Source organism: Perognathus longimembris, chromosome 28 (genome assembly GCF_023159225.1).
Source record: "Perognathus longimembris pacificus isolate PPM17 chromosome 28, ASM2315922v1, whole genome shotgun sequence".
In the NCBI taxonomy this organism is placed as follows: Eukaryota; Metazoa; Chordata; class Mammalia; order Rodentia; family Heteromyidae; genus Perognathus; species Perognathus longimembris.
The window spans coordinates 98,085,811-98,108,754 of record NC_063188.1 but is presented as its reverse complement, the minus strand read 5'-3'; the positions used below and the strand labels follow the sequence as shown (position 1 = coordinate 98,108,754).

General features: G+C 40.3%; 1 protein-coding gene across 9 annotated transcripts in view; it reads right to left on the bottom strand.

Moving 5' to 3' along the window:
- Window positions 1-22,944, bottom strand: part of Pcyt1b (phosphate cytidylyltransferase 1B, choline) — a 75,087-nt gene that overhangs the window by 27,583 nt on the left and 24,560 nt on the right. For all 9 annotated transcript variants that reach the window (XM_048336386.1, XM_048336388.1, XM_048336381.1 and 6 more), the window contains exons 3-5: window positions 16,976-17,092; window positions 6,398-6,549; window positions 3,565-3,643 (exon numbers count right to left, since the gene is read on the bottom strand). In XM_048336386.1, the coding sequence (XP_048192343.1) occupies window positions 3,565-3,643; window positions 6,398-6,549; window positions 16,976-17,092 (348 nt within the window). The remainder of the gene's footprint in view (window positions 1-3,564; window positions 3,644-6,397; window positions 6,550-16,975; window positions 17,093-22,944) is intronic.

The following is a 22,944-nucleotide window of genomic DNA, read 5'->3' as shown; positions in this document are numbered from 1 at the left end:
CCTGGGTGCTGTCCCTGAGACTCTTTGTGTTCAAGGCTAGTGTTCTACCACTTGAGCCACAGCGCCACTTCCGGTTTTTGAATGGTTAGTTGGAGTTAAGAGTCTCACTAGGACTTTTTTGCCTGAACTGACTTCAAACCAGGATCCTCAGATCTCAGCTTCCTGTGTAGCAAGGATTACAGGAGTGAGCCACTGGCACCCAGCTTCATCTAGCTTTGTGAGATTTTGACATGCAGTTCAGACGAGCCAAACAGTGGAAAGCTTAATTCACACCCTAATATCCTTGGCTTTGTTTAAAGTGATTTTGACTTTCAAAAGAAGCCATGATTAGGAGACAAAGGCCAAATGTGAATGAGCCACTTTGGAGCAATTTTTCTCCCATAAGGACTCTTTCTTTGCCTAGACCTTGACTGCAACTCTCTCTTCTAATGAGGAATCCACAGAGACAATTACTGTATCTGAATGTAGGGTCTCTGTGCCTCTGAAAAGTCACACGCTCATAGTCTTAGGCCTGTGTTCCCAGGGTAAGTCAAATAGCATCTGATCATTCAATTTGGAAATGGAACTGGGGTGGATTAAAGAAGGCTATAATTTCTTTCCCTTGAGTTTGGGCTGGCATCAGTGAATTACTTGCATTAAAGAGAGTGCCACACATATGACACCGTATGACTTCTAAGATTAGGTCACAGGAAGCATTGAGGCACCTTTCAAAGTTGTATCCTCTCCATATAATCCCTCTCAGCCACCATGCAGTGAGAACACCAAACAACACGGAGAGGCCATAGGTACACGCTCCAGTGACAACTAAGCTCCTTGGTGACAGTCATCATCCAAGTCTCAGTCCCCAACCTGGGATCCCCAGTCTAATCAAGCCCTCGGATAATGACAGCCCCTGCCAGCATGATTATAATTATTGAAAGGCCCAAGCAAGAAACACCCAGCCAATCTCCTATTAAGATGTTGGCCCTAGCCAGGTGCTGGTGACTCATGCCTGTAATCCTAGCCACTCAAGAAGCTGAGAGCTGAGGATCGAAGTTCAAAACCAGCCTAGGCAGGAAATGCTGCAAGATTCTTACCTGCAATAAACTGCCCCTCACCCCCCCCCAAAAAAAAAGCTGGAAGTGGAACTCTGGTTCAAATGGTAGAACCTCAGGGAAAATCCCAAGCCCTAAGTTCAAGCCCCAGGACCAGCACAAAAAAAGAAAGAAGGAAAGAAAGAAAGAAAGAAAGAAAGAAAGAGAGAGAGAGAGAGAAAGAAAGAAAGAAGAAAGAAGAAAGAGAGAGAGAGAAAGAAAGGAAGAAAGAAAGAAGAAAGAAAGAAAGAGATAGAGATATGTTGGCCCACAAATCTTGAGCAAAAGAAAGTAACTTCTCAAGTCACTAACTTTAGGAGCCATTTTGTTATGCAACAATAGGGATGCTGGATTGGTAGAATGAGAATATCTTGGTCTTGTTCCTATGTCTAGACAACTGGAACTAGATATCTGATTTCTTAGGACTGGGAAAAACAAATGATTCTTACCTCAATAGACAGCACTTTTCTGGAAAGAAAACCATCACTAAGTGCTTGTTGCTATATTACAAGGTAGCTAAGGAACTATCACCCCAGGAAATAGTGATTCAGTTAACCCTAAGATAACTCAGTGGGACTCCAATCCTGGGTCTAGATTCCTGCTGGTTTAAATAAAGCCTATGGACTTGCAGTCTCTAGCAACTTGGGAACTCATTAGAAATGACAATCTCAGGGCTGAGGCTGTAGTTCAATGGTAGAGTGCTTGCCTAGCAAGCAGCCAGCCATGGGTTCTATTCCCAGCACTGGAGACGAAAAAAGGAAGAAACAAATTAAAAAGAATAGGAATGGCAAACCTTAATCTTCAGAAGATCCTGTGGAGGCACATTTAAGTTTGAAACGCAGTACCCAAAACCAGGTCCTTCTGCCAGCTTAGGGAAGAGCAGCTAGCTCACATCTTGGATCTAACAAATACTTCAAAAAGTATGAATGGCCCCATTCCATAACCCATCTTAACCATCTTAATGTAACTCATTTACGATCCAGTTTCTTCTTCCTCTCTCCTGCACCACACTTCTCAGTTCCTCAGCAGCCTCCCAAGTCTAAAATATGTAGACTTTCCTTTCCTGGAACTCTTCAAGCAAGATTAGCACTGGCAAATGTCAGGCTTCCGGTTCCTCTCCAATGCCCTAACTCCTGAGGGAGCCCAGGCTGAGATTATGGTGTATACATCTGACTCCCAAACCTACCAGAGAAAGGGCTGGGAATGTGGCTTAGCGGTAGAGTGCTTGCCTAGCATGCATGAAGGCCTGGGTTTGATTCCTCAGCACCACATAAACAGAAAAAGCCAGGAATGGTGTTATGGCTCAAGTGGCAGAGTGCTAGCTAGCCTTGAGCAAAAAGAAGCCAAGGACAATGCCCAGGCCCTGAGTCCAAGCCCCAGGACTGGCAAAAAACAACAACAACAACAAAAAAAAAAACACCAGCGAGAATAAGTGCATTCTGTGTATCAGAATGATTTCCTGAACTATTATTGCCCAAGGCATTTCATTTACAGGTATCACACCTGTCCTGAGGCCCTGTGCCCACTGACTGTAACACCCCTGTTACTTTAAATAGAGGTAGATGTGGCCAGGAAACCAGGAAATTGTTCAGCCTTTGACTTCTAAAAAAACTCTTTTGGAAGGTGTGTTGGAAAAAGAAAAATTAATAACAGCAAGCACAGGTTGAGCCCTGGTGGCTCACGCCTATAATCCTTAGCTACTCAGGAGGCTGAGATCTGAAGATCACAGTTAGAAGCCAGTCCAGGTGGAAAAGTCTCTGTGAGACTCTTATCTCTAATTAAGCACTCAAATACCAGAAGTGGTGCTGTGGTTCAAGTGGTAGAGCACTAGCCTTGAGCACAAAGAGGCTCAGGGACTGCACCCAGGCAGAGTAAAAGCCCCACAACTACCACCACCAACAACAACAAAAAGAGCAAGTACAAAAAGAACTTTCTTAATTCTAGAAGTGTTCCTTGAGTTATTAAGAACCAGAAGCTGGGGGCTGAGAATGTGGCTTAGTGCTGGAGTGCTTGCCTAGCATACATGAAGCTCTGGGTTCAATTCCTCAGTACCACATAAACAGAAAAAGCCAGAAGTAGTGCTGTAGCTGAAGTGGTAGAGTGCTAGCCTTGAGCAAAAGAAGCTCAGGGACAGTGCCCAGGTCCTGAGTTCAAGCCCTAGGACTGGCAAAAAAAAAAAAAAAAAAAAAAAAAAAGAACCAGAAGCTGAGCAGAAGTGGGCCTGGATATTTTATTGTAAGCTCTTAAGTGGGCTTCGAATGAACAAAGAGACAATTTCCTTCATTGCATTTGAGTCTGAGGAGCACTAAAATGTGTACATCAGTCCTAAGGTTGAGTACTTTGGTACTCAAGGTAATTCCTATATAAACAGTGTGTTATGTGTTTCATGATGGAGCTGTAGCACATGTCAACATAGGTGTGTAGAAGCTCCTGGGCAGATACCTGAAAACCCAATAACATGTATGCAGCAGTCCTCAGGAAAATGCCTCACCTGCCTCCTTGATATGCTTATAAACATCATCAGAACCAGCAGAAGAATACGGAATGTCATCATGAGCCACAAAGTCAATCTGTTGAAAAGGAAGAAGAGAGATATCCCTATAAGAATGGAGGACACATGTCTTCAGATTTGAAGGGGATTAGTGATCCCCAAAAAAACTTTTTTTAATTTATTTTTTAATTTATTATTTTTTTTACCAGTCCTGGGCCTTGGACTCAGGGCCTGAGCACTGTCCCTGGCTTCCTTTTGTTCAAAACTTTTTTTAAATAAGGCAGATGTAGGTTACATTTGTTGTGTGGCTCTGACTCCTTGACTGACAGGTGTTTTCAATGATCTCCATTTTTCCAGGACATGACAGAAACAAGAGAAATGATGTTTGGTTCCTCTCCTTTGTCAGTCTCTTTTTTCCTCTATCTCTGACAGTAAGTTTCTTGCCTCCATCCCTTTGCCTCTAAGTTTCTCCTTTAGAGAACTCACATATCTCTCAGATTTTAATCAGCCTTGCTATGATAAGGAACCCACATCTCCATTCCCTGTCCCATGGCAATAGGTTCTCACAGGTTATATTTGATATTATGAAAATGACTCTGTCTCTTTTCCTTTTTGATCCTCATAAACTTGTCATGTGAGTGGGATACATAGGACATAAGGTTAGAATATATAAGTGCTGAAACTACACAACTCATTAGATTTCTCCAAAGTCGTACAGGTCATTAGTGGGTTCAAAATGAGGATGGGCAATCATACACTAGGCCAGGCTTTCTTACCTCATATTGCAGCTATCTTTTTTTTTTTTTTACCTTTTTCCCTCCTGACACATTTAAATCAATCTGCCCTGAATTGAATCTCACCTTTTTGAAAACTGGTCCCTCCTTCTCCCTTCCAATGGCACCTCCATTTTCTCACTCTATCCTGTAGACTACAACCTCGGAATTGCCCTTTCTTCCCTATTTCCTTCACTTTCCACAGCGCACACGTCATCGGTTCCACTGGCGTGTATGTGCGTATGCACATGCGCACGGTACACATGTATACAAATACATGTACATATGTGTATACCCATTGCTTTCTCTTCATTGCTACTCTACCAAATGCAAGGCCCTGGCACTTGGATGACTGACACCAACTTGTATTTGGAATTCTTTACTGTAAGCTCTCTCCTCTGAAAGCCATCTTACTGTCACATGGAATGTCCTCCTTAAACACTGGTCTCCATCATCCTAACAAAGCTTCATCTTTCAATGAAGAAATCCTTCAATCAGGATTTCTCAACGTCATTATCATTGATGTTGGGGGCTAGGGAATTTGGGGGTGGGGCTGTATTGTGTATTGGTAAATGCTTAGCAGTGTCAGATGCTTTCCTCCCACTAGATGCCAGTAGCAACCTCTACCTATACAACCAAATCTGTCTCCAGACATTGCAACTGTCCCTTGGAAGGGAAACTTACTGGAGAATCACTAGATTAAGTGATGTAATTATGTAACAGTGCTTAAAAATAATAACTAGTACATGCCAAGTACTCAATAAATGTTTATTATTATCATTACAGTTATTATTAATTCTATTCTCAATACCCAAACTTAGTTCCTCCTCTCCAATGTATAACGACAACAACTTTGCCGAGTAGCTGAATTGGATTCATAGAATAGCAAAGTCTTTGGCACAGTGTAGGGCACATGGTAAGTAATAAATGGCAGTCATCATTATCATTATTAGTATCCCCCAAAATGCCTATCACATGTTGAATATACAATAGATGCTTAGTTAAAAAAAAGTGTTAGTGATTACTGGAAGTAAATCATATTGTAGTTTTTTTCCTTTTTCTTTTTATTCTCACCAGGGAAATTGTCTCCTCTGCTATTACCCATGCACATTTATCAGTGTTCTCTATTCTCTTCTGCATTGCGAATTTAAAAATAGAAAAGAAAATTCTTAGAACAGCTTAATCTTATTTTTTTTTGTACTGCTTATAAAAGGAAAGAATAGCTCCTAATGTGGGGCTGGTAGGGAGATACAAAGCACGCAATTTGATGCAGATCAAAAGAATTTCTTGTGTTTTCAACTAATAAAAATCTTATGCCAGTAGGAATCTCATAAAGTCTTTCCCTTAAAGACTGACCCTTGACTTTCTGGATAAGACATGTTTGTTCCATATAAAAGACATTTGTTCCATATAAAAGAATCCCTGTGGATCTGAAAGCACCACAAATGATGGTGGCAATAGTGATCACAGTGACCATCTTAAAACTCTTGCTATGGACCAGCGAGTTTTCCAAGTGTTCACTTGCATTACTTCATGTGATCCTCAATGTAGCCCATGAAGAAAATAGCAGTACTAATCCATTTTACAGATGAGATAAGTGAATCCAGTGGGGTTGAATAACTTGTTCAAGGCCCCATTATTAGGAGAAGAGGCAGTGTTAGGATCTGGCTGGTCCAGCTTGAACCTTTATAAGCGGGGAAGGCAGAAAATAAAGGACCCCAGGCTTGGACAGAAGAGAGATGCTACATCAAGAAAAGAGTCATTGGGGAGCTGGGAATATGGCCTGGTAGTAGAGTGCTTGCCTCATATACATGAAGCCTTGGGTTCGATTCCTCAGCACCACATATATAGAAAAAGTCAGAAGTGACACCATGGCTCACGTGGTGGAGTGCTAGCCTTGAGCAAAGAGAAGCCAGGGACAGTGCTCAGGCTCTGAGTTCAAGCCCGGGACTGGCAAAAAAAAAAAAAAAACAAAGTCATTGGGTTTTCTGCTGTCTCTGCTATAGAACAAGATTCCCTAATCCTGCATCCTAGAAAATATGGGAGAATGAGAGAAGTACCTTGTGTTTTTCCAGAAACTCTGGTGTGAGAGTCCAGGGGGCATCTCTGATGACTTCATCCACATAGCGACAGTGTCTGAGAGCTTCATACCTTTCTGCTTCATTCATCACAGTAAAACCTTTGAATTTATGGGTAAGATCATCACTGCAAACTGAAAGAGGCAAATGTATTAAATTCAGTTAACCAGCCACCTGGTGTGGGCGTGGCTTCAGCAAGACAAAAGGGACATAGCCTTATGAGGTACTCTGCATAATCAAACTTAGTTTCTTTTCCTCTTTTCTTACAAGAACAAAGGATCAGGAGAGTGAAGCAAACTTGAATCCACTGAGAATTCAAGATTCCATTTTAGTGCTAATTACGACTGCATTTTCCACTGAGGTTTTTATTAAAATGATTCTCCACAATCCTTAATGTGACTTTCACATCTCTTCATCTTCTTATCCCAGGCTTCAGTGAAAATTATAGTTCAAAAAGGAAATGACCAATTGAACAAAGGAAAGAGAAAAGGAGCTAATTCTTTTTTTTTTTTTTTTTTTTTGGCCAGTCCTGGGCCTTGGACTCAGGGCCTGAGCACTGTCCCTGGCTTCCTTTTGCTCAAGGCTAGCACTCTGCCACTTGAGCCACAGCACCACTTCTGGCCTTTTTCTGTATATGTGGTGCTGGGGAATTGAACCCAGGGCCTCATGTATACTAGGCAAGCTCTCTTGCCACTAGGCCATATCCCCAGCCCCAGGAGCTAATTCTTTTATTAGATCATTGTGCTTAGTAACCCAGGTGTCATTCACACACACACGCACACACACACACACACACACATACATACACACACTTCGATTCCATTCCCCAGGGTGAGGTCTAGTCACTCACTACACATGAGGCCACACAACAAGGAACAGAATATATGAAGTCGAAGTTCTAATCTGCCAGTTTCCTTTGCTGTCATGGACCTTTCTAGATCTCGAGTTCCTGAATCATCAAATGGAGATAGCAATATCCTTCACTAATAGCCCCAGGAAGGATTTTTATAAAAATTACTTTAACATAAACCGAATACTCAGTGCATCACTTTTATAATAACAATAAAAAACTAAAAAATAAGAAAGTCAAATTTCAGATTAATAAATCAATAAAACTGAATAAAAATATTATTTGGGCTGGGAATGTAGCTTAATGGTAGAGTGCTTGCCTAGCATGCATGAAGCTCTAGGTTTGATTCCTCAGCACCACATAAACAGAAAAAGCTACGAGTGGCACTGTGGCTCAAGTGGCAGAGTGCTAGCCTTGAGCAAAAGAAGCTCAGGGACAGTGCTCACGCTCTGAGTCCAAGCCCCAGAACTGGCAAAAAAAGAAAAGAGTACATAGTAGAATTTCTCATTTTAGGAGGAATAAAGTGAAGTTACAAACTAAAATATCATTTTCCTGAAACCACATCTTGTTCTTCACCCAGGACCAAATCTGGCCACAGAGTAAACAGAGTATACAGCTATACTCCATATTCTTGGAAACCTTCCTTTCACAGTCCTCAGACATTCCACATACAGATCATCGGCAAGGTTGCTGGCTCTGCCTTCAAAGGAGAATGCAATTAATTCTGGAAATGATCCCTTGGGTTTCATGCTCGTGATCAAAGATTACAAAGTTTTGGCTAGACTGGAAGAAATAAGTTGAATGGTCTAGTGTACTACATGGTAACCCCCCAATTAACAATGTTTCATGGACTTTAATATTACTGAAATAGCCAGGCACAGGTGGCTCATACCTGTAATTTTAGCTACTCAGGAGGCTGAGATCTGAAGACTGCAGTTCAGAGCCAGCCTGGGTAGGAAAGTCCATGAAACTCTTGTCTCCAATTAACTACCAAAAAAAGTTGGAAATGGAGCTGTGGCTCAAGTGGAAGGGTATTAGCCTTGAGCAAAAAAGTTCAGGGTCAGCACAGCCCTGAGTTCAAGCCCCAGGACTGGCAATTTTTTTTTTAATAAAATAGATTTTGAACATTCTCATCACAAAAGTGGTAAAATTAGTGAGCAGATGGATATGTTAATCATCTTGACTGAATTTTCCTGTGATGCATATGTAGATGGGAAGAGTACACTGTACCCTATAAATATACACAATTACTGTCAATGATAGGTGTCACTTAATGACAGGAAGGTCTAAGAAATGCATTGTTAATTGACTATCATTGTGCAATGATCCTCAGTGTCCTTACACAAACCTAGATGGTGTCAATCATTTGACATGGCCTCTAAGATGCAATTAAGATGCGTGCTAAACATGAGATGAACCTAGGCTGCTGCTGGTGAACTGTTTACAGTAAACATATTTTTTAACAAGTAAGAGAACACTTCAAACTAACAATAAAAAATATAAGTCTGGGCATGGTTACAGACACCTGTTATCCTAGTTAGTCAGAAGACTGAGACCTGGAGGATCATGGTTCAAAGCCAGCCTGGGCAGAAAAGTCCTCCAGAAAAAGGCGAGATTAAAGGTATGGCTCAAATGTTAGAGCACCAGCTATTAGCAAAGAAGTTGAGCACTCTTGCTCAAGGTCCTGAGTTCAAGTCCTGGTATTGGCACTCAAAAACAACATTGAACATACATTTAGAAGCCAATTCTTCTCACAATTTCCACTGCCCCATCCTGTCCACCTACTGTCTCTTTTTTTGCCAGTCCTGGGGCTTGAACTCAGGGCCTGGGCACTGTTGCTGAGCTTCTTTTGCTCAAGGTTAGCACTCTACCATTTGAGCCACAGAACCACTTCCTGCCTTTTCTGAGTAGTTTATTGGAGATAGAGTCTCACAGTCTTTCCTGCCTGGTCTGGCTTCAAAACAAGATCCTCAGATCTCAGTCTGAGTAGCTACAATTACAGGTGTGAGCCACCAAGAGTATCCAAATTTCTAAGGAGCTTGTTAAATAGGAAGGTGTCTGGGTTGTGCTCTTGAGCTGATGCCTACAACATTTGTTGTTGACAAAACTCCCAAGGCATACTATGATTAACTTGACCTGTCTGTCTTTGAATTACCCATCATATCCCAGGGCAAGTAGTAAAGCCATAATGCCTATATATGGATTCATGGATTGTATCTGCTTTTGACTCAATAAATAGGAATTACTTATGGGCCCCACTACATAATTTAAAAACATATCTAGGACATTTTAGATTATTTTTGAGGACTTTTAAATATGAAAATACAATGTCAAGAATCATATTGGACAAAAATGGGTTTTAGATTCTTCAAAGGGCACAAAACGGGAGTCAAGCCATATTCTCCCCCATTTTGAATCTGCACCTGAGCAATTTGGTAGACCTTCTACGTGACTGAGATAATGGCCTAACAACACACAAAGAAAACAAACATCCTGTTTATACCAACACAGGGCTCTATTTTCAAAGCCCAGGAGTGACTTCAAGAAGCAACTGAATATGCTGACCAGTTATTGTCTAAACATTAATTACGCCCAAAGCAGCACTGTTGTTCTTGAGCCTTGGCAAATGCACTCTGACAAGCAGATGGAGAACTCAGAGCAGTGGTATTCCATGGATGAATTCATCCTGCTCTCTGGGAGCTCATGCTGCAACTAACCTATCCTGGCAGCTTGCTGTGCTCACAATGAAATACCCTGCAGGAGAGAAAACAAACAGCAGATCTGTTCAACTTTGGAGCCCAGACTTGGATTCTAATCTCAGCTCTGTTCCTTATTCTTGGAAATGTGACTCAAATCCTGTAAACCTTGGTTGCCTGGGTCTTTAAAATAGGGTGAGGTGTTCAGAATTAAATTTGATAATCCACATGAGCAGAGACTAATGTTCAATAATATTAGCCATACATTATTACTAACCATAGTAAGGTGGGACCCTGGATAGAAATATTCTTTTGGAGCTGAGCTTCAGTGGCTCATGCTTATAATCCTAGTTACTCAAAAGGCTAAGATCTGAGAATTGAGGCTTGAAGCCAGTCCAGGCTTTGTAAAAGTCCATGAAACTCTTATTTCCAATTAATGCCCCCCCCCAAAAAAAAAGCCACAAGTGGAGCTGTAGATTGAGTGGTAGCAGGCTAGCCTTGAGCTAGTGCTCATGGACAGCTCCTGGCCCCTGAGCTCAACCCTACGACTGACACACACACACACACACACACACACACACACACACACACACACACACACACACACACACACTACTTAGGGCTTTTTGAGTAGTTTATTGGAGATAAGAGTCTCATGGAATTTCGTGCCCAGGCTGACTTTGAACCATGATCCTCAGATCTCAGTCTCCTGAGTAGCTAGGATTATAGGCGTGAGCCACCAGCACAACTGTATAAAGGGCTTTCAATTTGTATGTACAATGCACTTTGATCATAGTCATCCCTTCCAAAGTGGATAGTCTTGACTCATCAAACTATCGCCAACAAAGTAAAGTTGCATGGAAAAGTTTCAAATTAATGGCTATTTGCCCTACTTATAAGGGCAATGAAAATGGCTTAGTGGTAGAGTGCTTGCCTAGCATGCATGAAGCCCTGGGTTCCATTCCTCAGTACCACATAAACAGAAAAAGCCACAAGTGGTGCTGAGGCTCAAATGGGAGAGTGCTAGCCTTGAGCAACAGGCACTCAGGGACAATGCCCAGGCCCTAAGTTCAAGCCCCAAGACTGACAAAAAAGAAAGAAAGAAAACACTACACACACACAATTTAGAAATATAGAAGCTCTATCTTAGCTTCTAAGAGAAACAACTGCATACCTTCCTTATCTCAAAGATTAGCATCTGTTTTATGACTGGATGCTTTCTTTTCTAGAAGGAATGTCCTAACAACCTCGGGGGAACTCAGAAAGTGTAACCACTAGTGATTAAGAGCAAAGATAAACACCTATCTTTGCATAACTTTAAAGTCAGACTTCCCCCTCCCCTTGCCTTTATTATGTAACTATCTCCAGGTCAAAGAACTGGGTTTCTCTCCCTTCAGCACCCACAGTTAGAGTGGTGCCCTCTGCCTTTCTGCTGTCTGTCAGCGTTTTGTGTGCTTGCCTGATCACTTACTTACTCAATAAAGCTCTGCCAAGATTTCTTACCATAGGACTTGTCCAGAAAGAATTCATTCTTATTCTGCTATGGAAGCCAAGGACCCTCAGTGAAGAGCCCCTCCTCTTACAGGGAAATGTCACAAACCCTCACCTGGACTGAGGGACACTAAGAGAAGGGTAGTTCAATAGGACAGGCTCTTTCAACTCATCACAAGCCTGCCCCACCCCCACCCCCACCCCATCTCAGGGCTGGTACTCTACTATTCTACCACTTGAGCCACACTTCCACTTTCATCACATGTATTTTTCGTCCTCATTTTTTTTTTTTTGGTCTCTTTGTTTTGGTACTGGGGATCGAACCCAGGATGTTGCACTCGCAAGGCAAGCACTTTGCCACTGAGCTACCTCCCAGCCCCCATCACCCGTATTTTTATTTCTTAACTACACAAATAATATCAGAGCCAGCCTTTCAACCAACAAGACAGAACATCAATGTTGTGTTTTAAGAGCTCCGTTTAGAATGATCAGTTGTGAAGTAGGTTTATGATAGTCAAAAGATAATCGAAGACCAAGATCTCAGATCCCTGCCAGTGTTTGCACAGGCTTGGCAGCAAGTATTCAAGCCCAGAGATTTTTTTTCCAGGAAATCAGTGTCCAGAGCCTTGGCTTACAAAGATACCCTTCACTGAATGTACAGGATGGAGTAGAGAAGTCTCTATCTGAAACCACCCTTATCATGGCTTACAAAAGCAAGGCACCATCCAAACCTTTCTATCCCCACTACATTTCAAGGGGTGACAGGTTGTGCCTTCAGACCAAACCAAATGGAAACCTTACTTAATGACTAGTCAAAGCAAGGCTCTAAAAGCTTCCCATTTCTCCCTGGCATATACACATTTCCATTGTAGGTAAAGTCAGGTGTTAGAAACTAAATATGGTAGAATGGAGAATGATGTAAAGTTTGGTCTAACAATTTTGCCTTCTCTTCTCCCAACTATTATCAGAGAACACATGGATCTTGATGGACAAGGCCCCGGAATTCAAAGCAAAAGGAGTATTGGAAAGAAATATTGAATGCTAAAAATGGCTTTTTCATGTAGTTAAGGGTAAGCATTTTTCCAGCTATTCTCAACACTCATATTGAATCCTAAAAATGGCTTTTCTCTTGTAGTTAAGAGTAAGCATTTTTTTTCTAGCTATTCACTTCAAAATCACTTTAATAACCCAAAGCTGTATAGGCTGGTATTGCTGCCTCTCAGAAATGTAACTGGAACATTTTCTAGAATTATCAAATTTTTTAAGATACACTGAAATAAACGCATGGGTAAAACATTTACATTATTTTTTTTTCAGACTTGGTATGCATTATTTTAAAAGGAAGTTAAAAACTATTTTATAAAACTCACATTATAAAATATTCCATTTATAGATAAATCCTTATCCAATTTCATCTTCTAAAATGTTTATTTTCTACCTCCTCAGACTAAAAAATAAAATTACTGACTTCCAGAGCAATTACTTTTTGGTAGTATATTTCCCTTTCAAGCTTTAAATACAGAGGAAAATTTTAATCATGTTGTCTGCTAAAGATCATTAACTTATTTCTGATTTTTACATTTGATTTTATGTAATTATTCCCAAAGGCCAAACACTACAACTTGCTACACACACATATACATGCACATACATACAGATATTTAGAAAAAGAATATCATGGCCTTTAAAAATCATATTTCTCTTCCCATAAATACCATACAATTTTATCTGTAAATTATATCACATTACTACAAAATAATAGTACACTGGTTCATGTCTTGTTGATAGCTTATTAGGTGAGAACTACGCTGTTTAATCTTGACAGATTCTATTTTGTATAACACATTCTATAATTTATTTCTCAAAGTTTTTATAAAGAAATACACTAATACATTTAACTTTTAAAAAGACATTTGCTTGGCTTTTTAGGTTTTAGATAAATTTGACAAAGAACTAGTTTTGCCAATTAGGTTAGAAGGTATGCTGCAGAAATTTACAAAGCTAAAACTACACTTGCAATGTTTTGCTTTTAAAGGTTTTAAGCAAGCAACAAAAGCATTTTAAAAAATATTTGAATTGACAGAGGTGAGATGCAATTGCTAATATTTCCATTTCCCTCAACCTTGTCTGCATATATCTGGTTGAATAAGTTGCTTTCAAGTAAAAGAGTAAGGGTGATAATTAAGAATAATTTGATAAATATTGATATTGCCTTTTGTTATAATTTCCAGAAATGGGAAAGTAAATGATTCTAATAGCTTAGTAAAGGATCCAGGTTAGTCATTTCTAATCCATTGCTTTCAACCAATTTGAAGGAGGATCTTAACAAGTTCTCATGTAATAAACCCCTAAAATAATGAAGTGTTTTGTTTTGGTGCCAGTCCTGGGGCTTAAACTCAGGGTCTAGGTGTTGTCTCTGAGCCTCTTTTTATTCAAGACTAATATACTACCACTTGAACCACAGCTCCACTTCTGGCTTTTTCTGAGTAGTTTATTGGAGGTAAGTCTCATGGACTTTCTTAACCCTGGCTGGCTTCAAATTTCAATCCTCAGATCTCAGCCTCCTGAGTAGCTAGGATTACAGGTATGAGCACCAGTGCCTGGCTATAATAGTTATTTTAAATAATAAATAGTTCTAAAACATTTGTGTGGACCAAGTATTTCAGTCTTATATCTATAACCAGGAAAATAAAAATAAATTTGTTCCACCTGACTCACTCTAGCAGTTACACTCATCCAGCAGTACAACCCACAAATCGGCAGATTCCATTCATCTCATTAGAGACCAAACATCTTTATATTTGGTAATTAGTAACAAAAGTTAGTATGTACTGATTTAAACATATTTTCAATTCAGAAACTATAATAAGAGCGATCATGAGAAGATTTGCAAGCACCAAGGAAGCACATTGGAGAAACAGTCTAGGAGAGAAAGTCTGAGGGGGGAAAACAAAGTTTGCTAAAGATTTTAAAGCTAAAAACAGCTTGTTAGGCTGGGAATGTAGCTTAGTGGTAAAGTGCTTGCCTAGCATGCATGAAGCCCTGGGTTCAATTCCTCAGTACCACATAAATAGGAAAGGCTGGAAAGGGCGCCATGGCTCAAGTAGTAGAGTGCTAGCCTTGAGCACAGAGAAGCTCAGGAATAGTGGTGCCCTGATTTCAAGACCCAGGACCGGAAAAAAAAAAAAGCTTGTTGTCTAATTTATAAATGGATGAGTTTAAAACTTCAGAGGTATACACATCGTTATGACATATCAAACCGCTTCCAAACTTAGGTCCCCTAAATGTCCAAACCCCACATACTTCAGAGGTTTTGCCAGGGTCTCCATAACCTGGGAGCAGGCTGACTCTGAGTGATGGCACTCAGGAAAAGGTTTTCTACTGAGAACAAAGGAGAGTGAACAAGGGTGGAGTTCTCAGCCTGCTTTGAGCTCCTGGTCATGATTCAGTCAGTAAACATCGCCTTTCATCACTGGCTCTTCCTCTGCAGAGGGATTCCTCTGAAATAATCCCAAAATAGTTTTGAAGCAGGATAGATCAGAAAACAAAATGAGGCATGGAGAACCACAGCCAAGAATTCAGAGACAATATATTAACAAATAGTTCAATTAAAAGCACCCAAGAACTACTTGCTTTAAGCCGACATTCCTTCATAAGCAATAATATTTAGTGCAAGGGAAAAGAGCAGCTCTCTTCTTCTGACCTTGTCTGCTTGCCCAGCTGATTAGCATGCACTGGGCTTGAGTAAGGAAATCATTAAAACAAACATCCTGGGGGGTGGGGAGAAGACATGGAGAAAATAATTGCTCCAAGCATTAAAAATACAGGATTAGCTGTGTGTCATGCTTGTAATCCTAGCTATTCAGAAGGCTGAAATCCAAGGATCAAGGTTTGAAGCCAGCCTGGGCAGGAAAGTCCATGAGACTCTTTTCTTCAAAAACCTACTCAGAAAAATCACAAGTGGCATTGTAGCTCAAGTGGTATAACGCTAGCCTTGAGCACAGAGAGGCTCAGAGACAGCACCCAGGCCCTGAGTTCAAGCCCCAGGACCAGTAGAATACACACACACACACACGATAGAAGATGGACTGTTGTCTTGAAGAGAGTTTGTGGCAGAATCCATTTGAAGGATATGCAGACATCAATAATTCACATTTAGGGGACTGGGAATGTGGCTTAGTGGTGGAGTGCTTGCCTAGCATGCATGATGCCCTGGGTTCAATTACCCACACAAATAAATAAATAAAATTTAAAACATACAATTAATAAGCAGGCCACTCTTGAAATCTCTGGGCCCGATTCATAATACAGCACAATAGCAAAAATGACAAAAAATATATCAGGTGTCAGATAAAAGTGGAGCACTTAGCCTCAGGCAAGTTTGAACTAAGCCCCCCAACTTCTCTGCCATAAATACCCATGATATATGAGCACTTATTGCACCTGTTATCAGATGTGCCCCTACCCATACCTGGGTGTTGTACTATCTTTCTTTTGCTTTACTAATAAGCTTGCTTGATCTCTACCTCTTTTTTTCCGGATATCATGAACCCAGCCTTTTAGAGACCTTTCCTGGAACATCATCAACCTAGTAGTAATAGATATTTGGTGACTCTACTGGGACAAGCATTTTCTGTTCCTGTCTAAATTTTAATCTTGGAGAAAATAACAATATACTTAAAAAAAGATATGTGGCCTTTTATCTATCTTTTTTTCACAGTAGAAGTCTAAAGGTTGATGACACCTATTTCATACAAAACCTGGTCATATGAATGAACATACTTCTTCTTTCCAGAAGCTACAGGAGTGAGATACCAATCTTTTGAGTCAGGTACTCTATACCCTTTTGACCCTAAGTGAACTACATAGGCTTTCTTGGAGGAGGGGAGAATTTCAGTCCACACAGAAGCATCCTTTTCTTTCCACAAGCTTAGAAAGTAAGGCGGGCCTTTTATTGTGAATCAAGATTGCCTGGGCACATAAATCTCCACTACTCTAACTTACTGTACATAAATTCAACTAATTAGGGCTGTCATAACTCACTGCTATTAGCACAATATAGTCCTAAGTATTGTGGGACACACACACACACACACACACACACACACACACACACACACAAAATATACAATGACCCTGTTCAGCTTCCATCATCCTAAAGCCCTTCAGTTCTCTGAGATTTGATATCCGATTATTATTGCTTTTCTCTTGACCCAATAGAAAATTTTAGGGTTATACATGGCTCAAATACCAGGAGAAAGGTATCCATGGAAAGCATAAAGCATCTATCCTTGGGTAGTATTATTCATCTGTCTCTCTTGAAGGTCAATGGTACACAATGTCACAATGTAATTTCCCCTATGGTTGTTTTTTTTAAACATCATTTTAAATTTCAGTCAGTGAACACGTAAGCAAGGCAGAATGAACAATGTCAGATTTTACTAATGGAAGCTTGAAGGGAGTCCCTCAGGAAACATTTATATAAAAGAACTTTTCTGGACAAAGAGAAAATGCTCTTCTTACCTCCTACCAACAAGTAGCTGTTAGGAAACAGGGTCTTTGCTTGCATAAGTGCCCTGGCATGACCCGAGTGGAAAAGGTCAAATATTCCATCGGCATATACTCTGACAGGTCTGTCAACTGTGGAAGAAAGACAACAGCACTGTTAAGACAATCTCAGAATAAAGAATCCCAGTGATGGTCCATTAGTATTATACCATAAGAAAGTTTACCTGGATGAGACACAATCTCTAGTTAGTATGGGTTTCACATTAGTACCTGAAATTGATTTTAAGAATCGTTTTTTTCCCCTTAGGAAAGGAACACAAAGGTGCAATGCCTAAGTGCATCTGATCACATAAAATAATATTTATCAAAATGGACTCCAGGAAATGGAAACAAGAGATTTTTTTTCTTTGCTGTGGTTTTTGTTTTCTTTTCTTTTTGTCTTGTTTGTTCATTTTTCTGTCTTTGGGAGGGTAAGAGGAGGCACAGAAATGGAGGGACAAAGGATGAACAAATGCAGCAATGATACTCACTAGACATTATGTGGAAAATGAACTATACAACTTGTGGGTGGGGACGGGAAGGAAAAACTGGAAGAGAGTGAGGGATGAGAGACATTGTCCAAAAAGAAATGTACTCTTTACCTGACTTAGGTAACTGTAACTCTTCTGTATATCACCTTTATCATACAAATTTCTAAACCTTTTTAAAAGAAAGAATAGGTTCTCCTAAAGACATCAAAGCAGAGCAAACACAAAATTAAAATCAAACCAAAGTATATATTGTTAGCCAACAGGGAAGATAAACACAGAGCACTAAGGGAGGTATCTAGACCCCCAGGGGAATTGTAACATCTGAGCCAGCAGAGTAAGCCCGGCTGGAATATCAAGGTATAAGGAACTGAGGAGTTCAAAGAAAAGGACAAAGGATTCCATCCTTGAGTCTAGACATTCTCAAAGAAAATCCCAAGTCTTGTTCTCTTAGGTAATAATGTGCTGAAATTTGTGTATACTATTCAAATAAGGTTGTGCCAAGTCTCATTGGTAGCCTGGAATGAACCATGGTAGGAGTGTTTACACCATGTAGCAGATGCTACAATCAAGGCTTATTTCTCCAGAGAGGATAAATTGGTCCAGGTTACCAGTTTACCATCAGACAAAGGTCACTCTGTAACCTTTTTGTTATTATAAGAGAAGAGGAAATATATGTGGAAAGCGAGTAGTACTTGTGTAACAATGTTGTATGTTGTTGATAGCTTGCTTCTGGCCCTGGAGCTCTGGTCCGAGATGAGCAGACAACACTATATTCCTTCACAATCCTGCAGGACACCATCTGGCTGAACCAGCCCCAAATCCATCCCTTTCAAATCAGAGACAGTGGAGAGGACAGGTTTCCATCAGGTTGGCATATTAAGCAGGTTACAATAGGGGAGGAAGGAGTTGCTCACTCTATTATACTCCCATCCTACTATTCTAAGAAAATCTTTGTTACATTTGTGAAAGTTTTATATTTGTTTGCCAACTTATACACCTTTTCTACTCTCGATTAGAAAGTGAAAATTGAAGCCAGTGCTGCTGACTCAACAGCTATAATACTCAGGAGGCTGAGATCTGAGGATCGCCATTTGAAGCCAGCCTGAGGAGGAAAGGCTGTGAGACTCTTATCTCCAATAATTTACTCAGCAAAAGTCTGAAGTTGGCACTGTGGTTCAATTGGTAGAGTGCTAGCCTTGAGCAAAAGAAGCTCAAGGACAGGGCCTAGGCCCAGAATTCAAGCCCTAGGACTGGCAAAAAACAAAACAAAACAAAAAAAAAAACACCAAAGGAAAATCTAAGAAAATAATCCAAAGATGGATGATGAAAGAGAGTAGTTTCCCATATTCAGATATTGCTCTTATTCTAAGTACATCAGACACCTTTTCTCAATAGGTACAGACAATGTTGAGATATTTTATGCTTGTATGCAATAGAAGGAAGGAGACCTAACAGTATTCTTTTTAAAAAGAATATAAGAAGTTGTGCCTGGTAGCATGTACTTTTAGTTCCATCTACCAAGAAGGCAGGAGGATCATGACTTTGAGGAAAGCCAAGGATACATAGCAAGGCTTTGTCTCAAAAAAAATAAAGAATGGGGCTGGGGATATAGCCTAGTGGCAAGAGTGCCTGCCTCGGATACACGAGGCCCTAGGTTCGATTCCCCAGCACCACATATACAGAAAACGGCCAGAAGCGGCGCTGTGGCTCAAGTGGCAGAGTGCTAGCCTTGAGCGGGAAGAAGCCAGGGACGGTGCTCGGGCCCTGAGTCCAAGGCCCAGGACTGGCCAAAAAAAAAAATAAATAAATAAAGAATGATTATAAGAAGTTATTCTAGGGTTGGGGATATGGCCTAGTGGCAAGAGCGCTTGCCTCCTATACTTGAAGCCCTGGGTTCGATTCTCCAGCACCACATATACAGAAAATGGCCAGAAGTGGCGCTGTGACTCAAGTGGTAGAGTGCTAGCCTTGAGCAGGAAGAAGCCAGGGACAGTGCTCAGGCCCTGAGTCCAAGGCCCAGGACTGGCAAAAAAAAAAAGAAGTTATTCTAATGTCAACCTTGCACCTGTTTGGCCAATCTATTTTTATTTCCTCCTCTTCTTATCTCCTAAGTTTCTGGTAAGTACTATTTCACTAATTATCTTGATTTGATTTTTACCAAATGTATACATGAAGCCAAAATCACATTTTCTTGATAGCTCTGTACAATTATTACATGCTAATAAAAAAAATAAAATGCAGGGGCTGGGAATATGGCCTAGTGGTAGAGTGCTTGCCTCATATATATGAAGCCCTGGGTTTGATTCCTCAGCACCACATATATAGAAAAGGTCAGAAGTGGTGCTGTGGCTCAAGTTGGTAGAATGCTAGCCTTGAGCAAAAAGAAGCCAGGGGCAGTGCTCAGGCCCTGAGTTCAAGCCCCAGGACTGGCTAAAAAAAGCAAAACAAAAAATGTAGAAAATAGGGATATAAGGGCTAAATAGGCTGAAACACACACACACACACACACACACACACACACACACGCATTTAATCTCTACCTCCTCCTAAAATACCATAAATTATCTTTTAAGCCTAAAAGGTATTATTTTTCCCATGATCAGACAAAACAGGGAAAACAATGACAATGGAAGAAATGTCAACTACATTTTTGAAAGTTGATTATCAAGCATTAAGTACCTACAAAGAACAAGAATTAGTGTCAGACTAAGAAAGGAAAAGAATCACAAGTTTTCATTGTAAACCAAAGAGTTCTACTGACATTTAGAAAATATCCACATGTGTTATATTAATGGCATAAAAATGAAGTTTTAGGGACCAGGGATATGTTCAGAGATAAAGTACATGCTTATCTTGCACAAGGTCCTGAGTTCAATCCTCAGCACCACAAAAGAAGTGACACTTTTAAAAAGGAAGAAATATGTGCCAACGTCTGTTGAATGATCTTTAGGATTTGATTAAAAACTATGATTATTTCTTGAGGCAATTCAACTTCATTAATTTAGAACATAAAGACATTAATAGATTTAGATGATAGGATGCTATTAATAAATTAAATTTCTCTAATAAAAATCTAGAGGCTTTATGTCAGATTAAGAAATGCAACTATTTTCAATTATACACTATTTTGAACAAACAGAATTGCAGGATTATACTGTATTCTAAATAAGACACAGTAAACAGAATATGCTTGGAAATAACAAACTGTCTAATGAGGGATCCTGGGTTTCAATGGTCTTATTCAATTTGAATTCAATTGAGGAAAATTTGTTTTAAGATATAAACTCCATGAAAAAGCAGATGGCAGTTTGTAGAACTTTTTGCTAATGATTCAGAGGTGAACAGGAGAAATGAATTCAGGAAGCAAAGGAGAGAAAAGTAAAGAAAGATGACATAATTACTGAGAAAAAGGCCATTTAGTAAATTTGAGGAGTATTTGCAGAGTTGATTTTGCAATAAGCTCACTTTTAAAAATTGTAATGTGTCAGCAATTTCCAGACTGTGGGAATTTCTACAGGACAAAAAGAAAAAGAAACCTAATCTTTTCTTGTCTTCAGGAAGCAAGGAGGTAGGTTGGGGAACCTGCAGGAGGAAAAATTTTAAGACATAGTAAATTTTATTGTGCCAGTACTGAACCATAAACTTGGGGCCAGCTGCTCTCTCTTGGCTTTTTTTTCTCAAGCTGGTGCTGTACTATTTGAGCCACAACTCTACTTCTGCCTTTTTGCTGCTTAATGAGAGATAAGAGTTTCACTGATTCTTCAGCCCCAGGCTGGCTTGAAACCACAATCCTCAGATCTCAGCCTCCAGAGTAGCTAGGATTACAGGTTTGAGCCACCAGCTCCTAACAAGACAAATAACTTACTATAATGTGCAGCCCATGTTCTGCCTTGCTCTATACCTTCCACCTTTTAGCCCAATGCCTGAGTATGTTTGAATTTAGCCCTGCAGGTGCCTAAGGCCAGTGCTATACAACACTATACTGTTTGAAAAAACTGAGTGGAAGCTGGGGCACAATGGCTCATGCCTGTAATACCAGCTACTTAGGAGGCTGAGATTGGAGGATCACGGTTAGAAGCCAGCCCATGCAGGAAAGTCCATGAGACTTATCTCCAATTAATCCCTAGAAAGCAGGAAGTAGGGCTGTGGTTCAAGTGGTAGAGTGCTACCAGGACTGGCAAAAAAAAAAAAAAATATATATATATATTTTTTTTTTTTGAGGACAGCTCCCAGGCCCTGAGTTCAAGTCTCAGGACCAGCACACACACACACACACACACACACACACACACACACACACACACACACACACAGATGGAGAGAAGGAGGCACAGGGAATATAACAAAGAGGGAAACTTCAAAGTACACTCACTGTATGTATTGATAGAACTATCACAATGCAACCCCAATATACTATTAATGTATGCTAATAGAAACAACTTAAAAGCAATATGAGAGGTAAAGGGACTTGCAAGTGAATCCTAGTACTACCTGGCCAGAACATTCCAAATATTTCTACAGTGCCCCAAGTGCTCATTTGTGTTCTCTGTAGATAGGACATAATAATATTCATTACAGGGCTGGGAGTATGGCCTAGTGGCAAGAGTGCTTGTCTCGTATACATGAAGCCCTGGGTTTGATTCCTCAGCACCATATATATAGAAAAGGCCAGAAGTGGTGCTGTGGCTCAAGTGGTAGAGTGCTAGCCTTGAGCAAAAAGAAGCCAGGGACAGTGCTCAGGCCCTGAGTTCATGCCCCAGGACTGGCAAAAAAAAAAAAAAAAAGCCAGAAGTGGTGCTATGGCTCAAATGGTTGAGCACTAGCCTTGAGCACAAAGAGGCTCAAGGACAGCACCAGGCCTGGAGTTCAAGTTCCAGGATAGGGACAAAAAAGAAAACAACAGTATCAACTATGTTTTCATTCCTCTCTGAAATCTTACTTGTGGCACTCCAGAACACATGAATCTGGGTTTCTCTGAGCTATTATTTAGCATCAATATTGTATATTCATGCTGCTTGTGGCTTTCATTGTATATATAATTGTCTTATCTCCTTAATTATGAATCCTTGGGAAACAGAAATGGCACTTTATAATTTTATTGATTCATTGATTGATGGTACTCAAGGTCTCATGCTTGCTAGGCAGGTATTCTACTGTTTGAGCAATGCTTCCCACTCCTTTTTGCTTTAGTTATTTTTCAGATAGGGTTTCACATGTTTTCCTGGGGTTGGCTTTGGGCTACCATATACCTACTTATGCCTCCGATGTAAGCTGGGAAGACAGACATGCACAGCCTCACCCAACCTATAGTTCTTGTTAGATCTCAGGAAGGAATGCATGAACAAACTTCTGTAGCAGAGGTAAGTCATTTTAAAGCCTACTAGAAACTTTTAAAAATGCATACAGCGGGCTGGGAATGTGGCCCAGTAGTAGAGTGCTTGCCTTATATACATG